Here is a 19,577-nt window from a genome sequence, read left to right on the forward strand (position 1 = left end):
TCCTCATTCATGCCTTTGTTACCTCAAGACTTGACTATTCCCAATACACTTCTGGCCAGCCTCCCACATTCTACTCTCTCTAAATTTGAGGTCATCCAAAACTCTGCTGCCCATGTCCTTACTCACACCAAGTCCCATTCACCTATCACCCCTTTGCTCGCTGACCTACAATGGCCAAGCAATGCCTTGATTTTAAAATTCTCATCCTTGTTTTCAAATCCCTTGCCCCTCCCTATCTCTGTAATCTCATCCAGCCCCACCAACCTCAGAGATATCTGCGCTCATCCAATTCTGGCTTCTTGAGCATCCCTGATTTTAATTGCTCCACTATTGATGGCCATGCATTCAGCTGTCTAGGCCCTAAGCTCTGGAATTCCCTCCCTACACCTCTCAGACTTTCTACCTCTCTTTCTTCCTTTAAAAAGCTGCTTAAAACCTTCTTCTTTGATCAAGCTATTGGCCATCTGCCCAAATATTGCCTTATGTGGCTCGGTGTCCAATTTTGCTTTATAATGCTCCTGTGAAGCACCTTGGGACATTTTAATAGGTTAAAGGTACTATATAAATACAAGTTGCTGTTGTTGGTATTATTTATATAATGGAGTTACCATCAGGTACACAATTTTCCTCTACTCAGCACTGCCAGTTGGGAATAAGTTTTAAAAGAGGGGTAGGTCTGCATCACTACTAACCCCCTACCCAATTTTTCCCTCTTTGTGGTACTGCAACCATTTTGTTAGGAAGAACGAGGAAAGGCAATATAAAATAAAGGATAAAATTCTAAAGGGGATACAAGAGCAAAGGCACCTGGGGTATATGTGCATAAATCGTTGAAATTGGCAGGGCAGGTTAAGAAAGCAATTAATAAGGCATATAGGTTCGAGGGGTTTATAAATAGAGGCATGGAGTACAAAAACAAGAAAGTTATGGTGAACTTTTATAAAACACTGGTTTGCCCTCAACTGGAGTAATGTGTCCAATTCTGGGCACCAGACTTTAAGAAGGACATGAATGCATTGGAGAGGGTGCAGGAAAGATTTATGAGAATCTTTCTGGTTTGATGGGTTGAGATACTTCAGTTATGTGGATAGATTGGTAAAGCTAGAACTGTTCTCTATATGGAAGAGAAGGTTGAGAGAAGATTTGATAGAGGTGTTCAGAATCATGAGGAATCTGGAGAAAGCAGATAGGGAGAAACTGTTCATATTGATGGACGGGTCGAGAACCAGAGGACACCAATTTAAAGTGAATGACAAAAGAACCAGAGGCGACTTAAGGGAAAACTTTTTATGCAGCAAGTGGTTGTGATCTGTATTGCACTGCCTGAGAGTGTGGTGGAGGCAGATTCAATCATGGCTTTCAAAAGGGAATTGGATAATTATCTGAAGAGAAAAGATTTGCAGGGCTACAGGGAAAAGGCGAGGGAGTGGGACTAGCTGAGTTGCTCTTACAGAGGGCTGGCATGGACATGACAGGCTGAATGGCCTCCTTCTATGCTATAACTATTCTATGCGTCTATTAGAAATGGCAAAAAGAAAGCGAGACAGCCTTCATCCATATGTTGTGTAGAAGGAACAAAAGATAACTATGCACCTATTTGGATATTCCATTCACTACTCTCTGGCAGCAGATGAGAAAAATTCTCACTGCAATACATTAGGTTTAACAAACAAGGAGTAACATAGTTATATTTGTTCAACATCACCAGGAAGAGAAGGTTTTTTTTGATAAGAGAAATGTCATTAATATAACTGCGCATCACTTTCATTCAGAAAAGTCTCGTAACGCTACACAATAAGCCACGTTGAACTAAGTAAGTGTGGCAGCCACTCTGCACACAACAAGATCCCATAAATAGCAATGAGATGAATAACCAGTTAATCGATTTTCAATGCCGTTAGTTGAGGAAAGAACGCTGGTCAGGACATGTGCAGAATTCTGTGCTTTTCCTCAAACAGTATTTTGAAATATTTTACCTCCATCTCAGCCACTGGACTAGGCAGACGGAGCCCTTAGTTTAATATCCCATTCAAAGAATGACACCTTTAGTCATGCTACATTCCTGTAGTTTCACACTGGAGTGTCTGTCTATATGATATGCTTGGTGGATGCTGAAATCCAGCTTAACATTCGGCCCCTTGAGCCTACTCTGCCATTCATGGCTGATCTGATCATGGCTTCAACTCCGCCTTCCTGCCGACCGCCCATACCCTTGACTCCATTGTAGATCAAAAATTTGTCTAACTCAGCCTTGAATATATTTAATGACCCAGCCTCCACTGCTCTCTGGAGTAGGGAATTCCAAAGGTTAATGCCCCTCTGAGAGAAGAAATTCCTGCTCATCTCCATCTTAAATGGGAGACCCCTTATTCTGAAACTGTGCCCCCTAGTTCCTGATTCCCCCATAAGGAGAAACATCCTTTCAGCATTTACCCTGTCAAACCCCCTCAGAATCTTATATGTTGCAATAAGATCACCTCTCATTCTTCTAAACTCCGATGAATATAGGCCTCACCTGCTCAAGCTTTCCTCATAAGGCAACCCTTTCATCCCAGGAATCAACAGAGTGAACCTTCTCTGAACTGCCTCCAATGCAAGTATATCCCTCCTTTAATAAGGGGACCAAAACTGTATGCAGTACTGCAAGTGTGATCTCACCAACGCCCTGTACAGTTGTCGCAAGACTTCCCTACTTTTATACTCCATTCCCCTTGCAACAAAGATCAACAGTCCATTTGACTTCTGAATTACTCATTGTTCCTGCATGCTCCTTCTTCTTCTTCTTTGGCCTCCTTGTCTCGGGAGACAATGGGTAAGCGCCTGGAGGTGGTCAGTGGTTTGTGGAGCAGCGCCTGGAGTGGCTATAAAGGCCAATACTAGAGTGACAGACTCTTCCACAGGTGCTGCAGATAAAATTGGTTGTCAGGGCTGTTTCGCAGTTGGCTCTCCCCTTGCACTTCTGTCTTTTTTCCTGCCAACTGCTAAGTCTCTTCGACTCGCCACACTTTAGCCCTGTCTTTATGGCTGCCCGCCAGCTCTGGCGATCGCTGGCAACTGACTCCCACGACTTGTGATCAATGTCACAGGACTTCATGTCGCGTTTGCAGACGTCGTTAAAGCGGAGACATGGACGGCCGGTGGGTCTGATACCAGTGGCGAGCTCATTGTACAATGTGTCCTTGGGGATCCTGCCATCTTCCATGCGGCTCACATGCCAAGCCATCTCAGGCGCCACTGACTCAGTAGTGTGTATAAGCTGGGGATGTTGGCCGCCTCGAGGACTTCTGTGTTGGAGATACGGTCCTGCCTCCTGATGCCAAGGATTCTCCGGAGGCAGCGAAGATGGAATGAATTGAGACGTCACTCTTGGCTGACATACGTTATCCAGGCCTCGCTGCCGTAGAGCAAGGTACTGAGGACACAGGCTTGATACACTCGGACTTCTGTGTTCCATGTCAGTGCGCCATTTTCCCACACTCTCTTGGCCAGTCTGGACATAGCAGTGGATGCCTTTCCCATGCGCTTGTTGATTTCTGCATCGAGAGATAGGTTACTGGTGATAGTTGAGCCTAGGTAGGTGAACACTTGAACCACTTCCAGAGCGTGGTCGCCGATATTGATGGATGGAGCATTTCTGACGTCCTGTCCCATGATGTTCATTCTCTTGAGGCTGATGGTTAGGCCAAATTCGTTGCAGGCAGCCGCAAACCTGTCGATGAGATTCTGCAGACACTCTTCAGAGTGAGATGTTAATGCAGCATCGTCAGCAAAGAGAAGTTCCCTGATGAGGACTTTCCGTACTTTGTTCTTCGCTCTTATACGGGCAAGGTTGAACAACCTGCCACCTGATCTTGCGTAGAGGAAAATTCCTTCTTCTGAAGACTTGAACGCATGTGAGAGCAGCAGGGAGAAGAAAATCCCAAACAGTGTAGGTGCGAGAACACAGCCCTGTTTCACGCCACTCAGGATATGAAAGGGGTCTGATGAGGTTGAATTGTGCCTTTCATATTGTCATGGAATGAGGTGATGATACTTTGTAGCTTTGGTGGACATCCAATCTTATCTAGTAGTCTGAAGAGACCACGTCTGCTGACGAGGTCAAAGGCTTTGGTGAGATCAATGAAAGCAACGTAGAGGATCATCTGTTGTTCGCGGCATTTCTCCTGTAGCTCACGAAGGGAGAACAGCATGTCAATGGTCGATCTCTCTGCTCGAAAGCCACACTGTGCCTCAGGGTAGACACGCTTGGCCAGCTTCTGGAGCCTGTTTAAAGCGACTCGAGCGAAGACTTTCCCCACTATGCTGAGCAGGGAGATTCCACGGTAGCTGTTGCAGTCACTGCGGTCACCTTTGTTTTTATAGAGGGTGATGATATTGGCATCGCGCATGTCCTGTGATACTGCTCCCTCATCCCAGCACAGGAAAGCAGTTCATAGAGTGCTGAGAGTATAGCAGGCTTAATTATTCCAGGGGTAATGCCGTCCTTCCCAGGGGCTTTTCCACTGGCTGGAGAATCAATGGCATTACTGAGTTCCGATTTTGTTGGCTGTATGTCCAGCTCATCCATGACTGGCAGAGGCTGGGCTGCATTGAGGGCGGTCTCAGTGACAACATTCTCCCTGGAGTACAGTTCTAGGTAGTGCTCAACCCAGCGGTCCATTTGTTTGCGTTGGTCAGTGATTGTGTCCCCTGATTTAGATTTGAGGGGGGCGATCTTCTTGATGGTTGGCCCAGAAGCTCTCTTAATGCCATCATACATTCCTGCATGCTAACTTTTGTGATTCATGTCGGAGGACACCCCGATCCCCCTGTACCACAGCATTCTGCAGTTTCGCTCTATTTAGATACTATTCTGCTTTTCTATTCTTCCTACCAAAGTGGACAACCTCCTGTTTCCCGACATTATACTCCATCTGCCAAATTTTTGCTCACTCACTTAACTTATCTACATCCCTTTGCAGACTGTCTGTGTCCTGCTCACAACTTGTTTTCCTACCTATCTTTGTATCGTCACCAAATTTGGCTGCAGTACACTTGGTCCCTTCATCCACGTCATTAATATAGATTGTAAATAGTTGAGGCCTCAGCACTGAGCCCTGTGGTACTCCACTAGTTACAGTTTGCCAACCTGAAAATGATCCATTTATCCCGACTCTCTGTTTCCTGTTAGTTAGTCACTGCTCTATCCATGCTCATACCTTACCCCAACACCATGAACTCTTATCTTGTGCAGTAACCTTTTATGTGACACCTGACTGAATGCCTTTTGGAAATCCAAATACACTACATCTACAGATTTCCCATTATCCACCCTGCTTGTTACATCCTCAAAGAACTCTAATACATTTTTCAAACACAATTTCCCTTTCACAAAACCATGTTAACTCTTCTTGATTGTATTATGATTTGAACCCACAACCTTTTAAGACAATGGGGTAAAATTGGATTATGCTAGTAGCATGAAATCGGCTCATAGCAAATCAGTAGCCCGTTTAACATTGTACCCAAATTTAAACCATTACAGAATACAATAATTCTCTAGCTGCATGAGTTTCGTACCAATACTAGAGCGAGTGCATTGTGAAGAGAGACCCATCTTGACATTGTTTAACAACGGAACTGAAAGATTGCATTTATTGTCAACTTGTAGGTCCATAGATCTGTGGGTAAAATTTAAACAATAAAAGTAGTATGCTGGCCTTGTTAATAAAAGATGGGTTCACATTTACAGTTCTCAATGTGTCAAGCAGAAGTAACTATTTCAGGGAAAGTGTAGAACTTGTGCTCAAAATATTTGAGACTGTTTCTGCTGAGAATTGGCTGTGATGTAAAATAGGGGATTTCATCAAAGTTGGTTTAAAACACTTGTTATTGTTCCATACCTTCTGCCAATTAAAAATATTAGTACATGAGTCAGGTAGATAATTTAACACCTAATGCAATGTGAATTGATTTGAGGCAACACTAAGTAGAAATCATATTCATCTTGAATTGCCCTGAGAAAACTAAATATCTCAACTGTGATTTAAACTATTGTTAGTGGAAAATTTGGCACTAACACCAGTAGTGTCAAATTATGAAATATAACTTGCATTTGTGCACTGCCTTTAATATACAGCTCTCTTAAAAGGATTTGCTTTAAGAAAATCATTAGAAAGAAAGGACTTGTATTTATATAGCACCTTTCATGTTCTCAGTACATCCCAAAGGCAGTCAAAAGCTTTAAGCACAGTCATTGTTGTAATGCAGCAGGCAATTTTCACACAAAGTCACAAACACAACTAAAAGAAAGTGACCAGATCAGAGTTTTTTGATGTTGGTTGAGGGATAAATGTTCATCCAGGGTATCAGATAATTTTCATGTGACCTAGGGAATTATTAGACCCAATTTTGAATAGAAAAATTATTTGTGTGTGTACATTCTTCACAATAATATAATAAAAGCTGTTAATTTGGAATGTACATATTTATTTCACTGTAATAAATTCTAATCTAGGGAGATAATCATCCACACCTGCATCTTTCAAAAGAATAGAACAAAAGATAATTACCCATTGAAATCAGGGGAAGAAAGCTGTGCCACTTTGTATTGTTACAATTTTGCCATGACAAACATTGTGTGTCTGACTTTGCTGATGATAACATAACATTGGTATTTTGACTAGTATAACCTCCCTCCTAGGATAGCTTTGGAAAAGATGGTACCTTTTAGCACTAGTTGAAAGTTTAGCAGCAGTTTTACTGGAAATCTTGGCATCCTTCTTCTTGGGCTGTGGCAGTTCCCTCTCTTGTTCTTGCTGCGCACTTTCACGCTGATCTCCATCTGAGCTGCCACTACTGGTACTGGGGCTGTCATCAGCCCTCTGCGGCTCACTGGACATCTTTGCCCGTTCTGCAATTTAAAACAAATAAATTAAATTAGCAATTTGATAAACTCTGCGACATGGAACGAAGTTAAAGATCGTCTTGTTTCAAGTCTTTAAAAGGCACGATCCAGCATCTCACATATGTTTTGCCATTTCGTAAATGCTAAAACAGTTTAAAATGCAAACACGCCAATTTCCAATACAGAATCGAAATCGACAGCAGGGTGTATCTAGTCAGGGTATCTAGTTAGATCTAAAACATTCGCCAAATGTAAACATTGTTAACACCATCACGTCTTTCAGTGCATCACTTTTCATAATATTAAGAAGGCAGAAAAATTAAGTTTTGTACGATGGGCACCCTACAGATTTTTTCGACAGAATGTAAATTCCAAGATTAAGTTTCACATACAGTGCCAGCGAAGTGCTAAGAGGAGGAGAGGGAAGCGAGTCATACATTTGACAGCCACGTCAAACGCGCGCTTGAGATGCAGAAATAACAAACGAAAGAAGCTTTTCAACACCAGACTGCTTCTCATTGGGAGGCGGGGGGAGGTGGAGGGAGATCAGTTCCCCATTTGGAATGGGTCTGAGATGAAAAACTGTAAATCAGTCAGTGTGCAGTGACTGATGCGTTAAAGGCCTTTATCGTTCCCACTCACTCACACACCGGAATATCACACAAAGACAAACACCGTCCCTTCTCGCCTCGAACTTTCAGGCCGGATTTGGAAGCTGTAGAGTCGCTTTGAGAGGATGTGGTGAATGCTACGGGGAGGAGGAACAGAAGGTTTTTCTTCTGCCTAAAAAGATGATATTACCTGAATACTGGTCGGGAAAAACGCTGCCTGTCTTCGGGTTATGCTGAAAAAGAGGGGAGTAAGAAAAGAGTTGAAAAGAGGAGATGGGAGTGATGGGGAAAACACCAATCCCAACACATATGAAGCCCTCTCTCTCTCTCTCCTCGCCGCCGCTTCCACCCGCTCGCGCGCGCGCTCGACCTCCTGAGAGCAGCGTCGCGCGCTTTGAAACTGAATCAGCGCTTCAGCAACACGTGGCCGCGCGCACCTCGCGGGGGCGCGCTTCCCCTCCCGCAGTGACACTGACAACCGCGCCCGGCGGCGGCGGGAGGACACGCGGGACACAGGCTGCGGGCGCGCACGCGCTGAGTCCAACCGCCGCATTCTCTTCTGAGCGATGGCGCGCGCACCGGCGGTTACACATCGAATTAACGCTACTGAAGTGAGTGAGTGACAGAGAGGCACCCGGGGAGGGGGCAAGACAGCACCAACACCTGCTCGGTTCAAATGTCCTGGTCGTTCCCCTCCCGGGGCCGTCCGATCTCGCTCACCTTTCAGGACCAGTGTGGCCGCTCTGTCCTTCACTTCTGCTTACTCCCACCCCTCCGGTATCCAATTCGTGTCTCTCTTCCTCCCCATCTCAACAAGTTTTAGCATGTTTAGCTTCTGCAAGTGACTCCCAGAGAAGCATCAGCTCGGTCCCCATGGCAAAGTCATTTATTTAGGCATCTGACTTTAAAAAAAAACATTAACTTAGTCTGCGGTGTCAGGCTAACTGCTTACTTCCGACATGGCGTGCACGTGAGGAGGAGAGTTACTGAAATGGTTGTATTGACCGACCCAGTAAACACGATAAGTCTTAGCGTCAAATTTATCAGAGTTTCACGATCACACCTCTGAAACTTGCTCTTGGTTCAGATACAATAAATGGGCTGGCACACCGCAGTCAATAGGATGCAGTTAAAGCTGCACCATAAAACCTCATAACATTTCTTTGCTGTTGACAAGGAGATGCTAGGATTCAAACTTAAGTGCAGGTTATCCTTAGCTTATCATGACTTCTCATTGTGAGCCCAGGAGTGTCCAAACTACATGGAAGCTGAGACAACTCATTTGTATTGCCACATAAATGCCATTCCTGCTGGTTTGTCCTGTTGAAATTTGGTGCACCCAGAAATTTGTAAAGGGTTTAGGATTATTATCTCACTGATGCATAAATCCAAAATCAGAACACCAAGATTTGTAAGTATCTGTAGCTTAGGACATGAAAATTAATGGGAACATTGATTGAAGCTATATATGTGGCCCAGGAGACTCCATGACAAAAACCTAAGTAGCCTATGAAGATAAAGAGCTTAGGCATTCCTGAACAACTGGCTCATTTCTCCTTCTAGCTTACATATTCATCATATTTAAGATTTTACTGTTTGATAGTAATGAAAACTTAAAGAGAAAAGACAGTTAAAGGAGAGTATTTTTCATTCAGTGCATTCCTATATTAAAAATATAACCTGGAAATTACTGTTGTGTGAGACATACTGCCTATGATATCAGTGGATTTCTGAGCAGTAATTTCAAGATGCCAGTAAGTATGCACTTTCTGACTATTTCCTACATGTTGCCAAATTTTTATTGAAGGAAAGTTTGTTCTTCATGCTACGGCTTTGCGGCTATTTGCAACAGTTATAAGATTGTTATTACCGCAACAGCTGATGCTTCAGTGGAAGATATACCATTTTCCAATGCTAACGAAGTGTGATATTTGCTAGCCTTCCTATTCAGCTGACAGTGCTGCGCTTTGTTTCTTTGACCATTGATTGAAAAGTTCCAAACATTACAAAATAAAGTTTGGATTTAGTGCTCCATCAGCTCAGCAGTTTGCAGAGGAAGTCCAGTAAGAAAAGAAAACCTGTCTGCGTTCCCCAAGAATCTAATTTTGGCCTCCGCCTATTTCTCATCCACATGCTGCCCCTCGGCGACATCGTCCAAAAACAAGTCCAATTACAATTCCACATGTATGCTGATGACACCCAGCTCTATCTCACCTCCACCTCTCTTGACCCCTTCACTGTCTTTGTGTTGTCAGGCTGTGTTTTGGCGTCCAGTAATGGAAGAGCAGCAATTTCCTCCAGTTAAATCTTGGGTAGACTGAAGCAGGCTACTCCCCTGTCACAAACTCCGTTCACTCGCCATCCATCAATTCTGACTACTGCCTCAGGCTGAACCACACTGTTTGCAACCTCAGATTTGTTAAGGGAAGATCGTGTCTGCCTGTTTGAGGAGGTACCAAGGAGGGTCAACGAAGGTAGTGCTTTTGATGTAGCCTATATGGATTTTAGCAAGGCTTTTGATAAGCTCCTATATGGCAGACTGGTCACAAAAGTAAAACCCCATGGGATCCAAGGCAAAGTGGCAAGTTGGATCCAAAATTAGCTCGGAGGCAGGAAGCAAAGGGCAATGGTCGATGGGTGTTTTTGTGACTGGAAGGCTGTTTCCAGTGGGGTTCTGCAGGGTTCAGTAATTGGTCTCTTGCTTTTTGTAATATATAACAATGATTTGGACTTGAATTTAGTGGGCATGATTAAGAAGTTTGCTGATTGTACAAAAATTGGCCGAGTGGTTGATAATGAAGAAGAAAGCTGCAGACTGCCGGAAGATATCAATGGACTAGTCAGATGGGCAGAAGAGTGGCAGATGGAGTTCAATCCAGAGAAATGTGAAGTAATGCATTTGGGGAAGGCTAACAAAGCAAGGGGATACACCATAATTGGTAGTATACTGAGAAGTGTAGAGGATCAGAGGGACCTTAGAGTGCATGTCCACAGATCCATGAAGATGGCTGGAAAGGTAGATGAGGTGGTCAAGAGGGTATACATGATACTTGCCTTTATTAGCTGAGGCATAGAATATAAGAACTGGGAAGGTATGCTGGAACTGCATAACGTACTAGTTAGGCCACAGCTGTAGCACTGTGTGCAGTTCTGGTCACCGCACTAGGAAAGATGTGATTGTATTAGAGAGGGTACAGAGAAGATTTACAAGTAAGTAGCACAGAATCCACTTTGACGGTGTACACGTCTACAGAGTACTTAACTTGGGAATTTGGTGAGTGAGGGAATTCAGCGCAGCGGAGGGAAGAGGTACTGTTCTGGTCTTTTACAAAACAAGGAGCAGTCCAAGAGAGGGAGCGAGAGACAGTGAGACCTGAGATCTGAAGTTTAGTGGCATTAATTAGGTGAGTAGGTAGGTGATGCTTGCCAAGTCTTAAGGTTTTTTCCCTCTAAACTAGGGCAGTAGTTTAAACTAGGACTGGGGAGATATAAGTACCGTATCAAATGTATAGTTCGACTAGTTAAGCTATTTAGTATAGCTACAAATAATCATTGAGGAGTCATCATACAAATAATCATCAAGGAGTCTACTTGCACACAAGGCAAGCTCTACAATCTATCACGGCTGAAAGTGCTCATTTTGCTTCAGGAGATTTGATTGAAATGTACAAAATTGTGAGGGGTCTGGATAGAGTGAATGCGAAGGGCCTATTTACCTTAGCAGAGAGGTCAGTGACTAGGGGGCATAGATTTAAAGTGATTCGTAGAAAGATTAGAAGGAAGATGAGAAAAATATTTTCACCCAGAGGGTGGTGGGGGTTGGCAAACTGTAACTAGCGGGGTATGTTACGACCGGGGCAGGAGGGGTGTACTGTTAATTCAGTCCTACTTCTCTACAGGTCACAGCATATCAATAAATTTTCCCACTTACCGAAACAGCCAATTAGGTACTCTATTTGTCCCTGAATAAAGCACACCAACCAGGTTTCTGTAATCAACAACAAAATTAATAGTTTATTAAAAAACCAAGTCTTAACCAATAATGAAGTAAATCTGTGTACATATTGAGATATTAAAGCTCCTTATTTTCCCTAACCCTCATGCACACATACATACATCTAAAAACCGGCTAACCGGAAAAAAAAGGATTTTTCATAGGAAAGGAATAATAAAAAAGCTTAGTCTGTCATGACCTGGAAGGAAGTTCTTCAGTTTGGTGAGGTGTCCCAAAGTCGAATAGTTGGATGCTACTTGAAGTCTTTCCAGGCGAGGTTGATGAACAGTCTGTGATGGGTAGGCTTTCAAAGAACTTCAACAATAGAAGGCTTCACATAAGGTCTTCCATCAGGTGTGCAGCAACAAGGATCTTCTTAGGTCTTACAGCAGCAGTATAGCAATAAAAGGTTTCTTCCAATATTCAGGACTTCTTAATCTAGGAGACAACAGTACAGATTTATGCAGAGATTCTACAGAGACAGGAGGCAATAGGAATCTGCCACATTTGAAACACAGAGTTTCTTCTAAAGAGATGCAGAATTCCTGTACAGAGAGGTAATACTTTTTCTGGGTCTTCTAATTTCCAGGCAGGTCAAAATCAAATTTCAAATGCTTGCTTTTGTCCAAACTCACTGGCTTTTTAAAGTTCAAAACTGAAACCAAAACCTTCCATCACCAAATCACATGCCCAGTCATCAATTGTGTTTTGTCATAACAGAGGTAAACCCCTGCTGGTTTCCTTGAAATTACCTGCATTCCAGTCCTTGTTTATCAGTTCAGCTTTTGTTGAACTTTCTTTCAAAACATCCATAAAGTTCAACTATTTGCAGGTGTGTCAATGTCCACTGAAATCCTTTTTCAGTTTTTAAAAACACAGAATCCTAAGTTTTAATGCAAAAACAAATCCTCGTAACAGGTGCCACAAGGGTCAGTGCTAGGGCCTCAACTATTGACAATCTATATTAATGACCTGGATGAAAGGATAGAGTGTATTGTAATTAAATTTGCTGAAAGTACAAAGATAGGTGGGAAAGCAAGTTGTGAGGAGGACACAGAGAGTCTGCAAAGCGATATAGGTATGTTAAGTGAGTGAACAAAACATTGGCTGATGGAGTATAATGTGGGAAAACGTGAGGTTATTCACTTTGGTAGGAAGAATAAAAAAGCAAAAGACTATTTAAATGAAGCGAGATTACAGAATTCTGCGGTACAGAGGGATCTGGGTGTGCTCATGCATCAATCACAAACGTTAGCGTGCAGGTATAGTGAATAATTAAAAAGGCAAATAGAATGTTGGCCTTCATTACAAGGGGAATGGAGTATAAAAGTAGGGAAGTCTTGCTACAACTGTACAGGGCATTGGTGCAACCACACCTAGAGTACTGCATCTAGTTTTGGTCCCCTTTTTGAAGGAGAGATATATTTGCATTGGAGGCAGTTCAGAGAAGGTTCACTAGGTTGGTTCCTGGGATGAAAGGGTTGCCTTATGAGGAAAGGTTGAGCAGATAAGGCCTCTATTCATTAGAGTTTAGAAGAATGGGAGGTAATCTTATTGAAACATATAAGATTCTGAGGGGGTTTGACAGGTAGCTGCTGAAAGGATGTTTCCCCTCGTGGGAGAATCTAGAACTAGGGGACAGTGTTTCAGAATGAGGTCTCCCATTTAAGATGGAGATGAGGAGGATTTTATTCTCTCAGAGGGTCATTAATCTTTGGATTTCCCTACCTGAGAGACCAGTGGAGGCTGGATCATTGAATATATTCAAGGCTGAGTTAGACAGATTTTTGATCTATAAGGAGGTCAATGGTTATGGGGGGCAGGCAGGAATGTGGAGTTGAGGCCACAATCAGATCAGCCATGATCGTATTGAATGGTGGAGCAGGCACGAGGGACTGAATGGCCTGCTCCTGCTCTTATTTCTTATGTTCCTATGCCTGGACTGGAGAATTGATTGAATAGGCTAGGATTGTTTTCTTTGGAACAGAGGAGGCTGAGGAGAGACCTAATTGAAATGTATAAAATTATGAGGGGTGTAGGTATTTTGGATAGGTAGGCCCTTTTCCCCTTTGTCTATAACAAGGAGCATAGATTTAGGGTAAGAGGTAGAAGGTTTAGAGGGGATTCAAGGGGAGTTTTTTTCACCCAAAGGGTGGCGGGGATCTGGAACTCACTGCCTGAAAGGGTGCCTGAGGCAGAAACCCTCATAACATTTAAAAAGTACTTGGATGTGCATCTGAAGTGCTGTAACCTACAAGGCTACGGGCCAAGAGCTGGAAAGTGGAACTACGCTGGATGGCTACTTGTCGGCCGGCGTGGACACAATGGGCAAACTGGCTTCCCTCCGTGTTGTAAATTTCTATGATTCTATAATTCTCAGTGTCCTACAGGACCCTGAGCTGAGCTCCTGATCCCATATCCTCTCCATCATTAAGACCACCTACTTCCACCTCTGTAATATCGCACATCTCTGCCCCTGCCTCAGCCCATCTGCTGCTGAAACCCTCATTCATGCTTTTGTTACATCCAGACTCAACTATTCCAATGCTTTCCTGGCTGACCTCCCATCTTACGTCCTCTATAAACTTGAACTCATCCAAAACTCTGCTGGCCATTTCTTAACTTGCACCAAGGCCTGATCACCCATCACCTCTGTTCTCGTTGACCTACATTTGGCTCTTGCACCAACGCCACAAGTTAAAAATTCTCATCCTTTTGTGCAACTCCCTGTATGGCCATGCCCCTCCCGATCTCTGTAATATCCTCCAGCATATAAACCTCAGAGAACTCTGTGTTGGTCCAATTCTGGCCTCTTGTGCATCCCCACCTTCTCTTGCCCCACCCCTTGCAGCTGTCTAGGCCCTAAGCTCTGGAATCCCCTCCCTAAAACTATCTAGCTCTCCCTCCTCCTTTCAGACACTCCTTAACTCTTTGACCAAACTTTTGGCCACCTTTCCTCATCTGGAAATGATGGAAGAGATGTACCTAATGAGGATAACATTTAGCAGATAGGCAATAACAGACCTAATAGTGGTACCGATGCCTTTGTGCAGCACAGGCCTTCAATTTCTACGCATCTCTTCCCACTCCTACACAGTTAACTGGTGTTCCCCAAGAATCTATCCTTGGTCCCCTCTTATTTCTCATCTACTTGCTGCCCCTTGGTGACTGCATCAAAAACACAGCATCAGTTTTCAAATGTACACCGATGACTCCCAGCTCTACCTTACCACCACCTCTCTCGACTCCTCCACTGATTAGCTGGTAGCTCTTGGAGGGGGGGACATCCTGACTCAGAGGGGCGAAATTCCCGCCCAGGGTCAATTTAAAGCCTGGACCACACAAAATCGCTGTGTGGCTTCCAGGCTCGGCAGAGGTGGGCTCGCCCCGACTCTATGGCTGGTGGGTGGGGCAACCGCCACACTGGAAAATTCCGGCCCCCATCTGTCCTCTCAGGTGGATGCAAAAAATCCCATGGCACTATTTTGAAAGACAGTAGGGGAGTTATCCCTAGTGTCCTGGCCAATATTTATATCTCAACATCACAAGAACTGATTTATCTGGTCATCTGGAGCTTGCTGTGTGCAAATTGGCTGTTGTATTTCCTACATTACAAGAATGATTACAATTCAAACGTACCTCACTGGCTGTAAAGTACTTTGGGATGTCCTGAGGTCGCGAAAGGCGAGTCTTTCTTTTTTCAATAAGAATGATTATCAAACACACAATTAGAAATTTAAAGGACTTCAGATGTCTCAACCATTAGAGGGCGCCTTATAATCAAACTCCCACCATCTTCAAGATTTCATTCGTAATTGTTATCAACTGCTTCACCACCTAATGTTATGCTGACTAAAGAACAACAAAGAAAAGCCATGGCAGAGCAAAGGCATGAAACTGACTATGAGGAAATAGCTGCCATCAATTGAGGGAGGAAGACTGAAGTGCCAGGCAATAATTCAAGATACCTTCCAATGACTGCCAGAATCAGCAAAGTAACTAAAACTGTCTTCACTGACAATGTTCTACACAACTGTTCAAATAACATCTTTTGCTGAGCTTCTACATTACAGTAAATAATTACGAATAAATACTCAGTACAATGGTCAAATCAAGTGCAGTACCTTTACCTAATCCATTGTTTCATGTGTGAGGGTCATTAATGTGATTTGCACCAGTGCTGTTTGTGCTTATAGTTTGCTCCTCCTAAGTGACTTCATTGTAGAAAGAGAAATTGCATTAGCTGGCTGCAGGGTTTCACTGACTGCCAATTGAGTTTCCTGTGGCCCTAGACCTCCTTGCAATGTGCATTGTAATGGCCCTACATATGACTGAGCCACACAACCACAGTACTTGGGGAGGTGGTGGTGCAGTCGTATTGTCATTGGATTAATAACCCAATGAACCCAGGTATTGTTCTGGTAACGTGGGTTGGAATCCTACCATGGCAAAAGGTGGAATTTGAATTTAATTTTTAAAAAGTCAATCTAATGATTGTTTAAAAACCTATCTGGTTCACTAATGTCCTTCAGGGAAGGAAATCTGCAGACACTACCTGGTCTGGTCTACAGGTGACTCCAGACCTACAGCAATTTGGTTGACTCTTAAAGTCCCTCTGAAATGGCCCAGCAAGCCACTCAGTTGTATCTAGCCACGATGAAGTCAATAAGGAATGAAACCAGATGGACCACCTGGCATCGACCTGTGTACAGTTCTGGTCGTCACACTATAGGATGGATGTGATTGCAATGGAGAGGGTGCAGAGGAGATTCACCAGGATGTTGTCTGGGCTGGAGCATTTCAGTTATGAAGACAGACTAGATAGGCTGGGGTTGTTTTCCTTGGAGTGGAGAAGGCTGAGGGGGACCTGATTGAGGTATACAAAATTAGGAGGGGCATTGATAGGATAGATAGGAAGAAACTTTTTCCGTTAGCGGAGGTGTCAATAACTAGGGGGCATAGATTTAAGGTCAGGGGCAGGAGGTTTAGAGGGGAGTTGAGGAGGAATTTTTTCACCCAGAGGGTGGTTGGAATCTGGAACACACTGCCTGAAGAGGTGGTAGAGGCAGGAACACTCACGACATTCAAGAAATATTTAGATGAGCACTTGAAACGCCATAACATACAAGGCTACGGGCCAAGTGCTGGGAAATGGGATTAGTTAGGACGGGTGCTTGATGGTCGGCGCAGGCATTTTGGACCGAAGAGCCTGTTTCTGTGTTGTAAAACACTATGATTCTAAGGGGTATCCTTTGAAGAGATAGTTACTGACCCCTCTATGGGAGCCCCAGACAGAGGCAATATAACCAGTACTCAATCACTGAGCGGACCATCGGGCTTCTGAAGATGCCATTCCTGTGGCTGGACCTGTCAGGTCACCTCCCCCCCCAGTACCCTGCTGCAAGGCTCTCTGTCATTGTGGTGGTCCAATGTGCTCTCCATAACATGCCCTCCAGAGAGGTGTGGACCTGAACACTGAGGCCCTGGAAGGAGACAGTTCATCAGAGGAAGACCAGGGGTAAGACAGAAGGAGGAAAAGGAGGCAGAAAGGGATAACCCTGAAGAGGGAGGTGCCCCTGCTGCATGACAAGGTGGCCGCCTCCTGCCACCCTCCAGGAGGAGAACCTCCCTCCTCTCCCTCATGGCCTCCAGGTCAGCATCGATGAAGCGAAGGTCTGCTCTGCCCCCAGCTCCCCTGTGACTTCTCACTTACCACTGGTGCAGTGGAAGGTTTTGGCACAAAACGTAGATCTCTTCCTCAGGACAACCAGCTGCCTCAGTGACACTGCCATAGCGTATCTACATGAGACCCACACTTGATCTGACCTACCTCCATTCCCAGCCCCACTGGCTTTCAGTGGACAAGAAACCCATCTCCATACCAATTAAGGGAATGGGTTTCTGACCCAAATCTAGGCCAGGGTTCTTTTTTCCTGCCTCTGTAACAAAATTCTAGCCCCATGTGTTAAGCCCTTTCTTTGTAACATTCAAAACCCCAATCCCATTCAGTCAACCTCTCAAAAGTGCATCAACAGCACCTTCTGGGCTTATATATTTGTAAAAATATGGATTTTGTAAGCGGTTAAGGGGGCAAAACTTGATAATGCATGAAATCAGGCATGGGGATCGCGATGTGTGATTTGATTCCTCCCTACCGGTTGCTTCTGATGCCAATTTCGCACAGCCTGCTAATTTGCTTGATTGCTGTGTGCAGCCAGCGTTAAACATGCTGTTGAGTGGCTGCATGTCTCAGCAGAGGGCCCTAGTTTGTGCAAGGCAAGCACCACTTAAACCCAGCATACACCTCTTAAAAGGAGGGTGCATTCTGACTGGAGCAGGTGCTGGACCTGTTTGTGGAATAGAGTCTGGAGCAATGGGGAGAGAGCATGTTCCAGTGTTCTCTGATGCTGCACTGGATGCCTCGGTGGAGGAGGTGGAGAGGAGGAGAGATGTGATATATCCACAGAGGCCCTGCAGCCAAACTTTCCGAAGGCAGTCAGTCCAGATAGCCGTGATGATAAATGTCAGGAGCGTAGCCCCGAGGACCTGGATGCAGTGCCACAGAAAGTTCAATGGCCTTGCGCGAATGGTCAAGGTCAGTGAATGTATCTCAAATGCCATATTCCACACATTGCTCAATGCACCACACCCCAATCACTCAACTATCAACAATCTCTATCAAATCTAACATTCAAAGCTAAGCTTCATCTCACCATCACACACTTAGACCAGCTGCAAGCCCCACACTCACATTTCACAGCTTTCACATACTGTAAGCTATTCAACCATGACAGCCACATCACCCAAACAGATAGTAGCACACTCACTGACACACTTCCCTCACTCTTGCAAAACAACTTGGACATAACCGGAGGCAGTAGCACCTATCCAGTGGGAGACAGGCATGGCTGCGTGTCCTGACCCCAATAGAGAAGATGATGCTTGTCGTTATTGGAATGACTGTCACTGAGGCCGTAGCCAATGGCGGAGATGAAACCATCGAGACCATGGTATCCTCATGCTGAATCCTCCTCGCATCCCACCTCTCCCTCATCCCACAATCTCTTCTGATTTACGAGCTGCAGATGCATCTCTTGCTTTACCCCACTCCTCTCATTGCAACCCTATCCGTGTGCCTTTCTCCTTTCAGATACCCAAGAACCAGGCATTGGTGAAAGTGCAAGAGGTAGAAGAGCAGGAAGACAGTGAAGAAGAAGAAACACTATCACTTGGTCTCACATTTGCAGCCAGCATACTTTAGAGGATAGCTTAGAGGTGGTTTCTGCACGTGGAGAGACACTAGTCATGAGTGGTGAGCTTATAGGCAGATCAGGTGGGTATCAGATCAGGTGGGTATGCACAATGTAACTGGCAGGCCTGCCAAAGAGTCTGTAGTCATTTTCAAGAAGCACGGAGGAGTCTGGCACCAACTTGGCACAGGGCTTTGCACAGAACTTGGAGCCCATCCTTTCCAGCGTGGAAATGGTGACCAATTCATTAGCACACTTGTGGACCCAACCATGATTTAGCGGTTGATGGCCAATGTTTCCGCTTCCGTTGCAGTATAGACGGAAGCCAGCCAACATCTGAGTACTGCAGTGGAAGCTCAGACTGAGGTTATGCAAGGTCACCTTGCTGCCATCCAAGCTCAGACTGCTGCCATCATGACTGCATATAGCAGTGTTCAAGGGGATTTGCAGGATGTCAAAGCAACCGAGCAATCCGTCCTCCAATAGATTGCCGCAGTTGATGGCTGAGGCAGTGGCTCCATGGAGCAGGAACCTGGTGATCTCTCTCGGGATGACAGCATTCGTCCGCCCACTCCTGCCACTCCGCCAGTGCCCTTGCTGTTTTCTGTCACACAGCTAGCCCAGACTGCCGCTGCTCATGCCAAGGTGGAGCAGTCCAAAGCTGGGCCTTCTAGATCCAGAGCTGCTAGAGGTCATCATGCAAGGCCATATGCAGCCATTGGGGTAGCACTACGTAGGAGCACTAGGGCAGGCAAAGGTACACAGAAGACAGGCGCTAAGGAATGAACAAGGGTGATTAGTTGACATTTGTTTACAATATGGCATGATTTGATTAA

General features: G+C 44.7%; 1 protein-coding gene across 2 annotated transcripts in view; it reads right to left on the reverse strand.

The window, feature by feature from the left end:
- Nucleotides 1-8,443, reverse strand: part of LOC137385171 (ubiquitin-conjugating enzyme E2 E2) — a 401,363-nt gene extending 392,920 nt beyond the window's left edge. The window contains exons 1-3 of one of the 2 annotated variants that reach the window (XM_068060146.1): nt 8,218-8,442; nt 7,688-7,730; nt 6,706-6,892 (exon numbers count right to left, since the gene is read on the reverse strand). In XM_068060146.1, the coding sequence (XP_067916247.1) occupies nt 6,706-6,881 (176 nt within the window). In that variant the 5' untranslated portion in view covers nt 6,882-6,892; nt 7,688-7,730; nt 8,218-8,442. Of the gene's footprint in view, nt 1-6,705; nt 6,893-7,687; nt 7,731-8,217 lie in introns of both variants that reach the window. The other variant, XM_068060156.1, reaches the window with a different exon arrangement.
- Nucleotides 8,444-19,577: the final 11,134 nt, after the last annotated feature.

This window comes from Heterodontus francisci, chromosome 2, assembly GCF_036365525.1.
Source record: "Heterodontus francisci isolate sHetFra1 chromosome 2, sHetFra1.hap1, whole genome shotgun sequence".
Taxonomy (NCBI): domain Eukaryota; kingdom Metazoa; phylum Chordata; class Chondrichthyes; order Heterodontiformes; family Heterodontidae; genus Heterodontus; species Heterodontus francisci.